Source organism: Lynx rufus, unplaced genomic scaffold, assembly GCF_022079265.1.
Source record: "Lynx rufus isolate CCGP_SWC_20201006 ecotype Redwood Valley unplaced genomic scaffold, mLynRuf1.p SCAF_4, whole genome shotgun sequence".
In the NCBI taxonomy this organism is placed as follows: domain Eukaryota; kingdom Metazoa; phylum Chordata; class Mammalia; order Carnivora; family Felidae; genus Lynx; species Lynx rufus.
This window is the reverse complement of record NW_025814856.1, coordinates 32,402,776-32,419,981: the sequence shown is the minus strand read 5'-3', so window position 1 is coordinate 32,419,981 and position 17,206 is coordinate 32,402,776. Positions and strand designations below refer to the sequence as shown.

At 43.0% G+C, this 17,206-nt stretch overlaps 1 protein-coding gene across 5 annotated transcripts in view; it reads left to right on the top strand.

The window, feature by feature from the left end:
• MAGI1 (membrane associated guanylate kinase, WW and PDZ domain containing 1) overlaps nt 1–17,206 on the top strand; it is a 632,775-nt gene that overhangs the window by 501,335 nt on the left and 114,234 nt on the right. For all 5 annotated transcript variants that reach the window (XM_047096305.1, XM_047096308.1, XM_047096307.1 and 2 more), the window contains exon 3: nt 4,848–4,967. In XM_047096305.1, coding sequence (XP_046952261.1) covers nt 4,848–4,967 — 120 coding nt within the window. The remainder of the gene's footprint in view (nt 1–4,847; nt 4,968–17,206) is intronic.

Genomic DNA, 17,206 nt, shown 5'->3' with positions numbered 1-17,206 from the left:
AGTATTGACGGAGTGCTTAACATTGCCTGTGATCTTAAGTAAGCATCCAGTTAATGGATGCTATCCTTTCCCACTCTACGGTTTGATCTTCTCTCTCACTCCTGTTTTCTGTTTGTTTGTTTTTTTGCAGGCAAGGAGGTGAACACTGTGTTTATTTGCTTAAATCTAATAACTGTAAGACACTGGCCCGATTTCTGGCTAGACAAGCAGAAGGCAGTGTTATAGGACGTGGAAAACCCCACTTTGTCAGCCTGGTGATTATTTTTTTTTTTTTTTTAATACGCTGTCCCTGAGGAACATGATAGAATTTGTTTTACTTCTCATCTGCCAGGAAGTAACCCTTCTGGCTTTGTTAGAAGTGTGGTTTGTAATAATTGTACCCACCCCAGATGGCTCCTGAAAACCCTTTGAAATGCCATCTGCCAGGCGTGTGTCCAGCCGGCAGCCTGTCATTCTGCTAGAAGAAAAGAGGAGGCGGGGTCCCCTCCCCTGCCCTTTTCTCCCTAGCGTCACTGAATGGAGCCTGGTCATGTTGGCCCAGACCCAGGGCGGGTTACTCGGAGGATAACTGGGAGTAAACCTCCTGCTAGCCTGCAGAGTAGAAAGGTTTTGTCTGGGTAATAAACCCTGAAGGTTCCGTGGGTGGAGACTAACCCGCCCTCCACCTCCTTCCCCTGCAGCTCAAAGGCCACCAAACATATTTATTTACACGGGAGAAGAGTATCTACTAGTTTCATTATTCCTCTAAAATGTAGCATTTTTGAAGTTCTTCTGTAATTTTGAATCCTTTCAGGAAATTAAGACCCAGGGGTGACTGTTGCTTTGAAAGGAAATCTGGCAAACTGGTCAATGGCAAAGAGAAGGCGGCTACTGAAGGAGAGGGGAAAACCCATCGTTATCTGGTTTTGGAAGACCGCAAAAACCCAACAGATCTTTCATTTGGTTTTATTTATCCTCATCTTTTTTTGGGGGGGGGGGCGGGTGGGGTTGGGGGATAGATTAGGTTAATGGATTTATGGTATGGTGCCTGAGTAGAAAGTTGCCATACAGAACACATTTAGGACAGACCCCTTCACAGCAAGTTTCAGAGAGTTTCTGTTCTTGCCCCACACTGGGATTTCCCAATATGGTGGAGACTGTGTTTTCCGAGCATCCAGATAAACAGCTTTTGTCACCTGGCTCCAAGACAACTCGCCGTCTTCCTTTGCTTCTTCCTGCCTTGCTGACCACTACGTCTTAGTTTTCCTTGAGGGTCTTTCTCAGTTTCTAAAAATTACAAGGTTTTAGTGTTCAACCCAAACCTCTTGCCTTCCTTTTCTACACACGCCACACACTCTCCCTGGATGATCTCTGTCTCTTACCTTCAAATGCCAGTGGTTTGCTGATCACTCCCGATTTTGTGTCCCCGTCTCCACTCTGATCTCCAGACTTACCTGGTCAGCTGTCCATAGCCCTCCGCATCTACATGTGTAATCATCTCAAACTTGACCTGCCCACGAGTGAACTCTTAATGTTTTTCCCCTAGGAACCACTGCCTCCCCTGTCTTCTTGATCTCTGTAAAGGGCACCGGGCCATTTGCCTATTTTGCCCAGGTCAAAGAATGGGATGTCAGTCTTTATCCTTCTCTTTTTCTTACACACTCCCTCCACTCCATCAACAAGTTCTGTCTTCGAAATACAGACCTAGTGTGGCTTGGTGAGTTTAATCTGTCTATCCTGTGGACTGTATCACAGCTATTTGTAATATTCACCACGGATGATAGAAATCTGATTGCTTTGCACTACTCCCCACCCTACGATTCTTGTCCGTGCCATGATTTTCTCTCACATGGACCCTGTAATAGCCCCCTCACTGGTTTCATTGCTTCTGTTCTTGCCCACCTCCTCCTACTCCTCTGCCCAAAGCCTGTTCTCGGACAAGCTTCATGATCTTCTTAAAATGAATCAGAGCACCACCCTGCTGAAAACCTTCCAGTGGCTTCCCATCTTCCTTAGGATAAAATATGAAGTGTCTGCTGTGGCTTCCCTAAGGTGTCCCCTTGCTTTTATTTCTAACCTCCTTTCCATTATTCTGTCATAATTACTCTGCCCTTCCCCCAACATACGGAGCCTGTTCCTGCATCAAAGTTCTTGGCCTCCCCACCACTCCCCTACTTTCCCATTACTTTGTCATGGCTCTCATTTTAGGTGGCCACTCCTTAGCCTGCTTTTTCCTAATCCCCACCTAAAATAACTTCCTCCCCCCCCCACCCTGCTTCCTTCTTCCAAGATACTTTAAAAAAATTTTTTCTTAATGTTTATTCTTTTTGGGGAGAGAGAGAGAAAGAGAGAGCATGAGCGAGGGATGGGGAGAGAGAGAGGGAGACACAGAATCTGAAGCAGGCTCCAGGCTCTGAGCTGTCAGCACAGAGCCCTGAGGCGGGGCCTGAACTCATGAACCGCAAGATCATGACCTGAGCCGAAGTCAGCCGCTTAACCCTCTGAACCACCCAGGCACTCCTCTTCCAAGATACTTGTAAATCCTTTATCAAAAAAAAAAAAAAAAAAAAAAAATCCTTTACCTTACATTGCTCTGAGACACGTTAATCTATATTTCCTATGGACGAATTGTTTCCACCTGTAATTATATGCTATATTCACATATGCATTTTTTCTTCCTTCATAGTAAAATGTAAATTCCATTAGGTCAGGGGCTTTGTCTTATTCACCAGTGTTTCCTCAGTGCCTGAACTGGTGCTTGCTTTAATTGGGACCTCTGTAAATATTTGAACTATAGCATTCTGTCAACTCATTTCATTCTGACAATGCTATAAACTTTAATATGTGCTGACAATTATTGAGCTAAGCCTTCTGAAAGGTTTACTTCATTCAGTGCACACAACAAACCTATAGCATAGGTACCACTGTTATCCCTAGTTCACAGATGAGGAAACTAAGTAATAACAGAAGCTAAGGAACATGCCCAGGACCACAGGTTGTTGGGAGGAGTGGCAAGCCTTGAACTTATCATTCCCACTGCAGACACCTACTCATCAACAGTATATGGTATTCTTTATGGTTCCTGGAGTACCTGCTCTGTGCCTGATATTGGAGATTGCAATTTAAAGCTTGTAGTCTACCTAAAGGGACTTGTATCATTTGCCAGGTGAGCCAGAAATGGGAAGTTAGGAGATGGTACAAGAGTAGACTTCTGGGGGCGCCTGGATGGCTCAGTCGGTTAAGCGTCCGACTTTGGCTCAGGTCATGATCTCAAAGTCTAGAGTTCGAGTCCCACGTCGGGCTGTGTGCTGACAGATCAGAGTCTGCTTCATATTCTGTATCTCCCTCTCTCTCTGCCGCCCCCCGCCCCCCCACTCACATTCTGTCTCTCTCTCTCCTTCAAAAAATAAGTAAACATTTAAAAAAAAAAATCAAGAGTAGACTTCTGGACACAAGAAGGCTTCTTTACCAGAAAGCTTTAGTATGTGGGACCTGATAAGCAAACGTGTGCAATACAACCATACTGTGGACACTGTGCAACTCTTTAAAACATTCACATTTCAGATATTGGAAAAATCAGGCTCATTTAACCCCGAGTTAAATACGCAGCAAGTGTTGAGGTGTGTGTGGGGTTTTTTTTGTTTTGTTTTTTGTTTTGTTTTTGACTTGAAAGGATTCTGGATAGCCACCATAGGTGTATGGACATGATCATTCACTTAGGCAAGTGATCATAGAACATTAGAGCCGGAAGGTACAAACAGTTGGTTATTTAATTGTTTTAAAGTTTCCAGGATTAGGGGGAAATCCTTGCGTACTAAGTTCCTAGGAATCAAGAAGAATCCCTGCTCATTATGTAGGAAACCTTGACCTTAAAGCATCACAGCTAATGGTGCCTTGCAAAATAAGTTCTGTACATGCTTCACCTAACTTGAATGTAAGAGCAGAAATCATGTGTTTGGCTCTCTTTTGGTCTTTCCTAATATTTAACATTAGTTCCTAGTACACACTATGTAATGGCTTCTTGGTTGGTTTTCTTCTTTGGTTTGTATGTAAACCACATTCCTTCCTCATTCCTTCCACACTTTTTGTTGAGATTAGGCTAAAATGATAGGTCTGGAGCCTAGCACCTGAGCTGGGTGACTTAAATACTCCAGAGGCCCCGTATGACTCATTAGAAGAATTGTTATGTTCATTAGTCACTGAGCGAATGACCATATTAATTCAAGAGGAGGATTTCCTAGTAAATTCAATGTCCCTTCTTTCCAGTCAGAACTTAGGGGTGGCCTCTTTTCGTCAAACATATTAATTACACAGAGAACAGCAGCATTTTAAACCCTGGGAGATCTCCATCCACCGATCTTGGGTAATTGCGTTTCTCTAGTGATATGTTGATGCAGTGGGTGTCATTTTCTTCAAACGGCTTATTACATTGGAACTTGCTGGATGTACCTCGGAACACAAGAATTGTGAGGCCTGTGGTAAACATATAAACCTCTTAGGCTCTGAGCTTAAGGTGGATAACTTTTTAGTATTTACTGGAGTCCTAAAAGCTGCTGGTTGTGAATATTGTCCGTGTAAAATCCAGTCTGCCTTTTTCATTCAGTGCATTTTAAGAAATGATAAAACTCACCCCAGACTACCCAGCTGTGCTTGGTTTGCTCTTTCTCCCACCTGAAGGTCGCCAGCACTAGAGGGTGGAAGTAGGGATGCTGTGCTGTTAGAACAAAGGTGCCTTGACCAGGTCCTGGTCCGGGCAGATAGGTGGACCCTCGCAGGTCCTCCAGCCTACGGAACAGGTTATGTTAATTACACCTAAATGGGGAACTTCCTGTTTGCATTGACTGATGGTGTCCATTGCATTTATGCAGGCACAACCCGGTCTCCGAGAGAAGGAGAAGTGCCTGGCGTGGACTATAACTTTCTGACTGTGAAGGAGTTCTTGGACCTCGAGCAGAGCGGGACCCTTCTGGAAGTCGGCACCTATGAAGGTGAGCATGTCTATACAACATTGGTGAGGATGCCTCTGCCCTGGGCGCTTTGGAGGATCGGGGGCCATTCAGGCATAAGTGTTTTGTGAATGGAGGAGTCTCATCAGCTACAGGAGATTGCAGCTCACCTTAATGTGATTGATGAAATAAGGTGTATGGAGTAAGGCTTTGTGGAGCTCTTCAAAAATAGTTTTGGGGACTTTTCTTCTCCAAGAGTTTTCTCCTTTATTTATTAATTTAAATGTGTGTATCTGTGTGCGTGCACGCACACGCCTTGTTTTTCAGTATGAGCATGCATGGTATTAGAAGGGCGCCCGGGTGGCTCAGGCGGTTAAGCATCTGACTTTGGCTCAGGTTGTGATCTCACAGTTTGTGGGTTCAAGCCCCATTTCGTGCTCTGTGCTGACAGCTCAGAGCCCGGAGCCTGCTTCGGATTCCATGTCTCACTCTCTGTCCCTCCCCTGCTCACGCCCTGTCTCTCAAAAATAAGTAAAAATATTTTAAAAACATTTTTTTTTAAAAAGAAGAGGGCAAAGAGTCATGGTCAGTCACAAAATGTGACCTTATAGATACTGTTTTAAACTTGAAAATGGAATGTCATGTTTTACCGCTAATTGATTTTTAATGCATTTTTTTGAATAGATAATACATGTATATGGTTCATGAAACAAAATATTTCCAAGTATTAAATAAGTAATCTCTCTCCTAAACCTATCTTTATTTGCCTAATTTTACATTCTTCTTTCTCAATGTTACATGCAATGCCATTAGTTTTTGATCACCCTTCTGAAACTTCTTTATGTAAATACAAGGATACATGTGCATGTGTGTATATAAACAAATGTGTTTTGTGCATGTGTTTTTATGTCTCCCCTATTTTACACAAAAGGTAGTGTGCAGTACATGCTGTTTGGTACCTTGGTCTTTTATTTAATAGGATGTCTGATAGGTTTTTGCAATGCAGTAAGAAAGCATTCGTTTTGTATTTTAAATGGCTGTATAATCTCATTGTATCAGTATGGCCATGATTTATTTAACTAGTTCCCTATGGATAAATACTTTTAATGTTTCAAAACACTACCTGCTTAAATAACATGGATATAAATCATTTCACACAAGTGCAAATATGTCTATAGGATGAGATCCCACAAATGGCGTAGCAAGGTCAAAGCCAAATGTGGGGAAAAAATTCAGTGTATGTTTTCTGGAAACATTATTGTAGCTTGATTGTTCTTTTGAGTGTAACTATTTGAGACTGAAGAGCATAATATGATACTATTAACTAGGTCAGATTATTAACTTGGTCAAATTATTATGGTAGGTCTTAGTCATTTTAAAATTTGGATTTATTTAGGTGATCACAGGGGCATTTTCAAGAGTAGAATTAAAAACAAAGGGTACAAAGACTTATTTTATTAGGGATATTGTAGCTTTGATGTGATAATAACCCCTGTTCCAGGCAGTGGGTAGCAATTAAGTAAGGGTCACGGATCTTTTATATGCTGATTATGGTTTGATATTCTTTGGAGGGGGGAAGGGCAGAGCATTATCTCTGTACCTACTGCCCATTTCCAAATTGTGAATATACATTAGGCTGTGTTTAGATGTTAATCAATTCCTGATTGTGAATTCAGAAATATTTCCCTTGAGTATTGGTAATTATCAATTGTCTTAGTTTCCTGGAAGTGTTGGGATATGATTGGTGGTTAGGAGACTGGAAGGGAATCTGAGAAAGGGTGATTCACTAAGGCCTAGGAGTGAGGTGAGGGAAGAGGGGGGCGGTACTAAGTGGATGTACCAGGAGCCTCTTCAAGGTTGTCTTGCAAATGTGAATGTAGTTGAAAATTCCAGTGGCCCAGACCAGAACAAGTGTGAATCCCCTTTCATTAGCAGAAAGTGAATTGTCCTTATTTGAAATCAGTTATTATGCCTGTCTGGGGAGCTTGCATCCCCTCATCTAAAAAATACCCATTTGCATTTTTGGAAAGGTTAAGGGTGGGAATCATGCAATCCCAAAGAGTATGTGTTGGGTTGAAAAAGAAAAGCATGTGGCATAGACAACCACCTGTCTGGGAAACAAGGAAGCTAACCTCTTTTTATTGAGTTGTTTATATTACAAGTGATATACAGGTGGAGTCCGTTGGTTTTCTCATTTCATTTTTATCACTTTGACAGAGTAGCTGTTATCACCGAATATTTAGACGGGAATGCTAAGACCAAGTAGCAGTTAGGAACATTTTCAAGGTTCAGAGCTGATGTTAGAATACTGGAGCCCAGAACCAAACCCAGCTCAGTTTGACTTTCAGATCTCACACTCTCTTTCCTGAAAACACTAAGAAAAGAATATCCTGGCTATAACTAAAAAATCGTAGAAATAACTCATCCATACCTTAACCTAACTTCATGCTGGGTAGCAATAGGGAAGCATTTTTCAGAGAGCGTCTGATCATCTCATATAAAACCATCTTTCTGTGAATGTTGGTTGCTCTGTTGTTTTGGAGTTGAAATTTCTTATGCCCAGCATTAATCCATTACATTTTTCAGCCTTTTGACTGTTCGGTGTGTGTCAGCCTTTGACCTTTTAGCTGTATAATTTTCCTACCATATGAGACAGCTCATACTTTTTTGGAACCAACTGAAGTGTATTATGTTGACTCTTATAAGCTAGAAGCAAAGTGGAATTTTTATTAAATGCCAAATACTGTCAAAGGCATAGAGCTGGCCGGATCTTTGGAGAACTTCCTCTGTCTTTACCTCCCTTGGACCAGCCCGATGGCAGCTGTCTATTGGTCACTAACAAGCACTCGGGCTGGGCTGCAGCCCCGCCTGAGATTGAATCTCAGCCCCTCCGCTGTGGAGCTGTGTGCCCTCCGGCAAGTTGCTTAATGCTCCGTGTCTCCATTTTCCCTTCGGTAAAATGAGGATAATAATAGTGCTTCCTCATAGGTAGGATTAAATGAGACAATAATTGGAAAGGGCTGAGCACAGTGTCTGACACATGTAAGCTCTCAATCAGCGTTAGCTCTTATATTTACACACACGACTGGTCCGAAATTGCCACCCTGGTGGATTCCCTCCCCCTTCTGCTAGTCAGTAAACCAGCGCATTTGCCAGTAAAACATCTTTATTTACTTCCCAGGTATTCACCGTCTTTTTGTCTTCTCAGATTGTTTTCCTCTTGGCATGTCCTGGTTCCAGAGAGAAAAGTCTAGCATAACAACACAAAATACTCCTTTTTTAAGAAAGCTTACTTGTTTTTGTAAGTGATCTCTACACCCAACATGGGGCTCAGACTCAGGACCCTGAGACAAAGAGTTGCATGCTCCTACAACTGACCCAGCCAGGTGCCCCCATAAAACACTCTTCAGGGCAACACACTTTGATCATTTTAAGTAAAAGTAATACATGTACATGATGGAATACTTCATATAGTGAAGAACATAAACATACTCCAGTCCAAGTTGCTTCCCTTCCTCCCCATGGAGATCCACTGTTAAACAATTTAGTGTAGAGATTTAGAAAAGGTAGACACAAAAAGCTTGTAGGTAGTACCCTTGTTTATTTCTCTCTTCTTGCCCTTCCCAGTCCACAGTTCTTGGGAATCTTTCTACATTACCCGAAAGAGTTCTGCCTCCTTCTTTTAAAATGCTACACAGTATCCCAGTGTATGCTGACCAGTCCCCTGCAGGTGGACATTTAGGATGTTACCCCCACTCCCCATTATGGTTTGGAAGCATGGTTGCCATGAGCTCTCCTGAAAAAGTATCTCAATACACTGTTCTGAGCGTAACTCTACAGTAAGTTTCTGGCCACGCAATTTTGAAGCAAGTCCTTCTAGGCATGCACAGTGCACTTCACCAAGTATTTATTGAGCATTTGCTTTGCATCAGATGTTGTTCCATGGCATCAGGTGTGATATGCAGGGTGGAAAACCACAGCAGCTGTGCCTTTGAAGATGCTTATGCTTTTTAGTGATTTATTTTTGCCAGTACTTGTCCAGCAGGTACTGTGTGCTGAGTACTCATAAGTGGGTTTTATGCACCAACTCACTTCATTACCCATCAATCATAAGAGGTAGGTACCATCGATTCCCCATTTTACAGAAGAGGAGTATGAGACCCAGAAAGGCCAGTTATCACATGGTCAGCCAGGAATAGAGCTGGGATCCAAACCCAGGCAGCCTGGCTCCAGGGTCCATACTCTTAAGAGGCAAATTAAACACTTTCTAGAGAAGTGGTGCATGTTCTGAGAAGGGAACTCTAGGGTTCTCCAGAAACATACAGCAGGGGCACTGCATCTAATTTCATATCAGAGTAGACCCCCTTGAGGAAGTGGCAGTTGGCCAGGGGACCTCATGGGTTCAAGTGAGAGACTCGGGGACATTGTTTCAGTTTGGGAATTAGCCCCGGCTTCAAGGCCTGAATCCAGAGAGAGCAAGTAGGATGAACCGAGAGAATGTCAGAAAGTTGGTCCTGGAGAAGGAGGGGCAAGGAACCATCTCCTGCTTCCATTAGAACCAATGCAATCCAACAAATATTCCTTCAGTGATGGAAATGTTCAGTATTCTCAGCTGTCCAACATGGCAGCCACTAACTGCATGTGGTTATTGTGACTGAAAAATTGAATTTTAAATTGAGTTTAGTTTCAAGTAAGTAGTCACGTGTGTCTGGTGTCTGCCATGTTGTGTAGCACAGCTCTAGAACGAAAGCTTCTTCAGGGAAAGACGAGGACCTATTCCAGAAGACCCTTCCCTTCTCATTCAGCTGATTTCATTTTATTCATTTTTTGTTGTTGTTATATCTATTGTTTAACATTTATTCACTTTTGAGAGACCAAGATTGAGCAGAGGAGGCACAGAGAGAGAGGGAGATACAGAATCCAAAGCAGGCTCCAGGTTCTGAGCTCTCAGCCAAGAGCTCGACGTGCGGCTTGAATTCACAAACTATGAGATCATGACTTGAGCCCAAGTCAGATGCTCACCTACTGAGCCACCCAGGTGCCCCTCATTCAGCTGACTTCAGAGAGCTAAGCACATGTTTCAAAGTTAAGCTCCCTTAAAAAAAGGATAATTTTGAATCCTCCCAAAGAGGATGTTACTACAGAGCAGTGGTGATCTTCTTTTGTGGATATATTCAGTGACGTGTGAAATGGCAGACAAGTGGAGTGAAGCACTAAAACCTCAGGGCCTGGTAACTGTCAGCACAGTCCTTGATGTCCAGTATTTCTTTGGGACTTGGAGTTGCAGGGTTGTAGGTTTTAAAGCTGGAAATGCAGTAGGGTCGTTTCTTCAGAAGATAGAACTGAGATCTAGAGAGAGAGACCGGTCTAAGACACTAAAGGGCGTTGAGACAAAGCCTGGACAAAGCCTATCCCCCAAGTCATGTCACAGGCAGGACTGGGATGCCAGTATTTCCTATGTCTGCTCCCTGGAAATAGATCCCTCTTTTGTAGACTGTATTGCTAGTTTGTTTATTCAGTTGTTTACTCGTTAAAAATAAAATGCTGAACAAAACCAGATATGGTCATTGTCCTCATAAGTCTCAGAGTGCACAAGGCACATTATTTATATAATCAAGGGAAGAAATCTACAGTTGTGAGTGTTCTAGGGTCAATAAAGAAGGCTATAGGTTGGGGAGATTTGATCTCTATGGAGTTGGGAAAAGTTGCGCCCATAGAAGTAATAATTGAAGTAAGTTCTAAGGGTTGAGCTGGAGTTAGGTTGCTAGATTTAACCAAAAAAAAAAAAAAAAAATAGAACATCCAGTCTTGCATTGCATCTGGCAACCCTAGTTGGAGTTAGGTTTGGACTATGTTGGTGTCGGTAGTGGTGGTAATGATGAGTTGACTGAATCTCGAGAGTTTTATGTGATTAAAAAGCTGGCCTTGGTAGTGCATCAGTTATCATAAGAAGGAGGCAGAAGGTGCAGGTGACAATAGTCCTCCTGGCATGACCCCTAGTTGCTGCCTTGTATGACTGGATAGATGCTGGTACGTCTGCCGAGATAAGAAACTTCGGAAAAGGCCAGGTTTGGTGATGGGGCTAGGGGCCTCATGATGAAACTTTCCATGTTCCACCAGCTCCAATGCTGAGAATAGCATTTACACCAACAGAGTGGAGGCCCCTCCTGCCTCTATAAGGAACCTAACCATTGTCCCTCACAAAGCACAGAAGTTCTTAGTGGAGCTCATGAATTGATCTCTGCTTTGCAGTTTGAGCCAACTCCTTATTCTGTCGTGAGATAGATGCGACATCAAGACAAAGAACACAGGAATAAATGTGTCTCTCCTCTCTGGCTCATCTTCCTAATTGTAGCACCGAAGTAATGTATGTGATATGGTGCTGGAAATAAATCAGCTGCACCATCTCCCTTTGCCTGGCTTTTCTTGCTTGTTATTTTTTCTTGTTGACATTTTCACTCAGCAAGACAGGTTGCTGCCTCAGCGAGCCCTTGGGACTTCTCTAGGAGAGAGTTTACAAGGGATGAACTATTCAGTGGGGTGGTTCCAAACATGCCTGTTTTACAAATGCCTCTGGGTAGAAGAGGCTGATTATACACTTTGAGCCTTGCAAAGGTTCTCCCTCAGCATGGAGGTGCAGTGCCAGAGTGACATTTCAAATTGGAGTTATGGGTTGCATATTTCTGCATGTTAATTAGGAAGAGGGATGTCAGCATTCAGTCATGTGATTGTTTTGCTTCCTAGAAGGTCTACAAAAAAGCAGCTGCCAAGGGTATACTTTTTGGGGACACAGAGATAAAGCAGGGGTGAAGAGAGTTCTTGTTTGTCATTGAGGAGAACGAGACCGTCTGGAGTCCTGTTCTTTGGCAGGCCTTGGAAGCCGTCTGTTAGGATAAGCTCTGTTGGCAGACTCCAGCGTGGAATGTTCTCTGTTGATAATGAAAGTAACCAAAGGGAATCTGTGCTGCAATTGGCTGTTCCTCTGCATGTGGAGATGAAGAGGCTCGTGCCAGGGTGGTTTTGCTGAATTCCCTGCTTAGAGATCCCCAGAGATTCCCAGAGTTGGGAGCATAGACGCTGGGGACAGACAAATGTGTGTGTAAATGCCACTCATCAGTTACACACTGTGTGAATCTCATCTTCAACTGAAAATGGGAATATTGATGGCATTTTTTTCCCATAGGATTATTAATAAAGATGAGAGTAAGTAAATGTATGGGTGGTGACAAGATAGGTGCACAATAAAGGTAAATTTTGGTTAGTGTTCTTTAAATATATGTTTTGGTAACAGTCTACCCTCTTCTACACTTTAGGGCTTCTATCAGCTCACAACACTGGGTGCAATTTAAGACTGCTAGGGTTCATTACATGCTAACATTGTTCCAGGCACAATGGTGAGTACTTGGTACACGTTACCTAATTTGATCTTCACAAAAAAACCTGTTAGAACTGTTGTTATCTTTCTACCATGAGAACTGAGGCTGGAAAGACAGAGGTCCCTTACGTTGCTCAGGGTCACAGAGCTATTAGATTACCCTCTCTGGTCTTACAGTCAAAGCCAAATGACAGTGGCAAGAACAAACATCTAATTATAAGACATTGGCTTATCGTTCGGTGCGTGCAAATCCTAGTTTTGTAGGGTGGAGCGGGTAGGAAAGGGAAGAGTAAAAAGAAAGTGATGGGCGTTTTATGAATGATACCATCCCGTGCTGAGCAAGCAAATGGAAGGTGCAGCGGTGGGGATCTGAGGTCACTGAGGTGTATCTGATGGACCAGGAAGAAACTGCCATGAGTCATGCTATTAAAAACCAGATCCACAACAGAGGTATGGAGGCCTGTCCCGGGCTGGAATTCGAGTGTGCTGTCTCTACTTGTTGATTTACTCATTCTCAAAGAATTCCTGATGACCGTATGTGCCTGGTACTGCATTCGGCCTGGCGATGCATTGGTGCATGAAAGTAGATGTGGTTCCTGCTCTCGTGGCACTTGTGGTGTAGAGGTAAGGACACAGAGTGAGGGGCACCTGGGGTGGGGGGCTCAGTCAGTGGGGCATCCGACTTCAGCTCAGGTCATGATCTCGCTGCTCATGAGTTCAAGCCCCGCATCGGGCTCTGTGCTGACAGCTTGGAGCCTGGAGCCTGCTTCAGATTCTCTGTCTCCCTCTCTCTCGTTCCTCCTGTCCCACTCACGCTCTGTCTCTCTCACTCTCAAAAACAAATAAACATTAAAAATAGTTTTAAATAATAATAAGAAAAGATTATAGTGGGGACACCATGGTGCCACAGTCACTTAGGCGTCCAACTCTTGATTTCAGCTCAGATCGTGATCTCAGGGTTCATGAGTTCGAGCCCTGCATTGGGCTCCATGCTGACAGTGCAGAGCCTGCTTCAGATCCTCTGTCCCCCTCTCTCTCTTCACCTCCCTTGCTCACTCTTTGTCTCTCATAAATAAAGACAAATTTAAAAAAAAAAACAGGTATTGATTAATTAAAACATCTGATAATTACAACCAAGGCCATTGGGAAGGACAGGTACATGGTTCCCTGAGGACACTTAAGAGTAGCTTTGATCTAGTTGGTGGGTGAGAGATACTGTCTCTGAGGACAAGTGGGTGGTCATGGCATGACCTTGAGGCCAGACAAAAACAGATACGCTGAATGTCTGTGGCCTTATGTGCTATTTGTACATCTCTGCTTTATACATAAAAGAGTAAGGCTTTTTACCCCGCTGTACCCCAAAGAATTAAGCCTGTTTTGTCCCCATGGGTGTGATATTGCCCCGTGAAAATGTGTACTATAGATTCCCAGCCTATTGGTAGTCACTACTCTCCCGTTCTGCTTATGTTCAAAAGCGTGTCCTGTAGGAAGAGGACAGACAAGTGTCTTCCTGCCCCCACCCCACCCCCATATGCAATTTTAAACTGGGGGCCAAAAACTTAAATGCTATTTACCCTGGACCAGCCAGTGACTCTAAGGCAAGCATTTCTGCTACTCTTGGCCTCTGCATTCCTCATCTACCGAAGAGGAATGCTATTCTCTGATCTGGTTACCTCTGCTCTCTATGCAAAGGGAGGTTCGGTGTCCCCTGAGTACTTGTTAGAAATTTAGAATCTCGGGCCCCACCCTGATCCATTCAATCAGAAAGAATCTCCACGCAATAGAGTTTTATTGTTTGCACGGTGTTTAAGGAAACTGATGTATACCATACACAATATTTGTGAAGATCATGTTTTAGTTCCGTTTTTACATCTTATTTCTAGTGTCTACCACAGTGCCTGGCCAAAAACAAACAAACAAAGCAACAGGTTCCCGGTCAGGAAATGAATGAATGAATACTAAATTCGTACAAAGCGAGAGGCTGTATAGACTTGATTCATTCTGGCTTAAAACTCAGGGTTACGGTCCTCTTTAAATATTTTATCCAGCTCTAAAAATTGATTTGCAGTTCCCATGAGTTTTTAAATGCATGTCAGAAAATATTTTTCTTTGACGTGGTCATGGCCAAAGAGTGTGTCTGTTAATTAAGGCCAGCAGTGGCTTCCTCTCCTGTCTTCCCTTGCCCTCTCCTCCCTCCCCAGTCACCGTCTCTGTTAAGTTTATTGTAAAGGCAGTTCCGAAAATAGCAGCAGAGACACATGCGTTCCCACTCGGGAGGGAGCCTGGCCACCTCAGGAAGCACATGTTGGTGTTGGCTAACGTGGAGACTGTAGGAGAGTCAGGCTCCTGTTTCCTGGAAACTGTGAAGTCTGCCAAGTAATAACCCAAATTAATTTTTTAATCATTTATAATTCTTGAGATGATTTTTATTTAATACCGTTAAGTGATCCATGTATCCCTCACAGCGAGTCTCTTGTGCATACTCTCTGTAAGTTGGTGCTTCTAGCATGGCCAGGTCGGGCCTGACGATGACCGCCATGGCATCTTGATAAGGCAGGGAGTTTGCCAGAAGGGGAGAGTTGTAGGGGAAGTGCCCAGGGACTAGGCAGCTAGATTTGGAGAATGAAGAGGGTGGGTGGAGGCAGTGGAGCCGGTGGTGACTAGCCGGTGGCAAGTGCCCCACCTGCCTTGCCTGTCCTTCTGTGGTAAAGGCACGTGGATTACGGCATAACCCCACCCACCAGAAGTCCAGGGACTGAAACCACATTCATCCAGGGATCACTAACACCCATCCGAGTTATTGAGGCTGTTTTTTGTTTTTTTTTTTTTAATTTTTATTTATTTCTTTTGAGAGGGAGAGAATCCCAAGCAGGCTTCACAGCAGAGCCTGATGCAGGCCTTGAACCCATGAACTGTGAGATCGCGAACCCCAGAGTCAGATGCTTAACCGACTGAGCCACCCAAGTGCCCCAAGGCTGTTTTGAAGTTTTAGGTTTTCTTCCTTCCCTCCTGAGTCCAGGCTACTTTGTGCGACCATACCTTCACGTGGCATCAGCCTTGATTGGGGCCAAGATATTTGTCCAGCAAGAGCAGGGACACACAAGGGTAGAACAACTTCTCTCCAAAAATCCTTAATGCAACAAGTGTACTCCACGTGACTTGGCTTTGGTCACGTACTTGTCATCAACATTACCTGGAAGAGATGGAATCCGAGGAACCAGAGTTTATATTTGCCAAGCAGCACTTCTCAGTATATCCAGATTTGAATCAGAAACATTCCATTTTTTGCAGCACCTGGCTGGCTCAGTCAGTTGAGCGTGTGACTCTTGATCTCAGGGTTGTAAGTTCAAGCCCCACGTTGGGTGTAGAAATTTCTTAAAAATGACGAAATCTTTAAAAAAAAAAAAAGAAAGAAAAGAAAGATTCCATTTTTATGTTAGTGACTAATTCAAATTACTTTTTTAATCTATGGGAAAAAACATATCTGTGAAGGAAAGTTGAACCTTATGTAATTAGAAAACCACTAAATATAAGCTTTTCTATAAAGTTCGCAATCAACAAGGAAAATAAATGCTGGAGAGATCTAATTACACCATCTCCCATTTATAACCCCTTATAGTTTATAGGGTACCTTCCAGCAAGTTAAATAATTTGACCTTCACGATCATCCTATGAGGTCGCTAGGCCTGGGGCTGTCATTTATGTCTTAGAGAGGAAGTATTAAACTGAGTGTAAAAAACTTGCCAAGGTTGTTTGGTCTCTGGCACATTTTGCCTTGAGTAAAGGAATAGTACCCAGTTGTCATGTCGCAAGCACTCCAGATACACTGTCTCATTAACCCTTCCAACATGGTGGAATGAGCTCACTTTTTAACAAAAAATTTTGTTTTTACATTTATTTATTTTTGAGACACAGAGAAACAGAGCACACGTGGGGAGGGGCAGAGAGAGAAGGAGACAGAATCCAAAGCAGGCTCCGGGCTCCAAACTGTCAGCACAGAGCCCGACACGGGGTTCGAACCCACAAACCATGAGATCATGACCTGAGCCAAAGTCGGATGCCCAACCGAGCCACCCAGGCGCCCCAGGAATGAGCTCATTTTAATGATTAGAAACAAACTATCAACACTTAAGTAGTGTTTATTGAGTGTCAGTGTAGTAGCAGACTTTCATGTGGGTTAAAGACTTTTAATGGACCATCTTATTTTATCCTCAAAACAGGTGCTCTCGATACAAACGAGGTATTTTTAGAACCCTAATTTTACAGAAGGGGACGATGAGGGGTTGTTTCTGTTTTTGTTTTTGTTTTTGTTTTTGTTTTTTAATGGCTAAACACCTAGGATCACAGAGTCAGTTAGTGGTGAAGCAAGGATTTGAAGGCAAAACTGTCTCTTTACCGCTTTGGTGGGCCGCATACTTTTCACGCCTATACCTCAGATTAACCTGAATGAGATGACTGACCCGAGACACTTTGTCTTCTATGACGGTAACTGCATGTGGTTCAGCATAATAATATGTACTTTTTTTGTGTCCAGTATTAATTTTCAGAAACAGGAAACAACTGTGAATAAATGGATTATTTGGGGAGTTTATCATTGCTTTGAAATAATTTAAGAAAGACTCTGCACTTGAAAACTTGGGAAAATCCACACCTGTTTGTCAAATTTAGGTAGAACTTTTCTTTGCCCAACATTTATTTTTGTCATTAACTGAAGATGTCTAAGTTTTCATTGATTTTTTTTTTTTAATGACAACAGCTTCCTGAATGTTGATTTGGTTTCATGACACTGGAAATGAATGATCATGTTTGTAAAATTATAATTATAAAATTGTGAATAAAGGGACCCATCCCTTGGTCACATCTTTGAGTGGAAGAGTCTTATATAGACTTTGTTCTTTAACTTCTA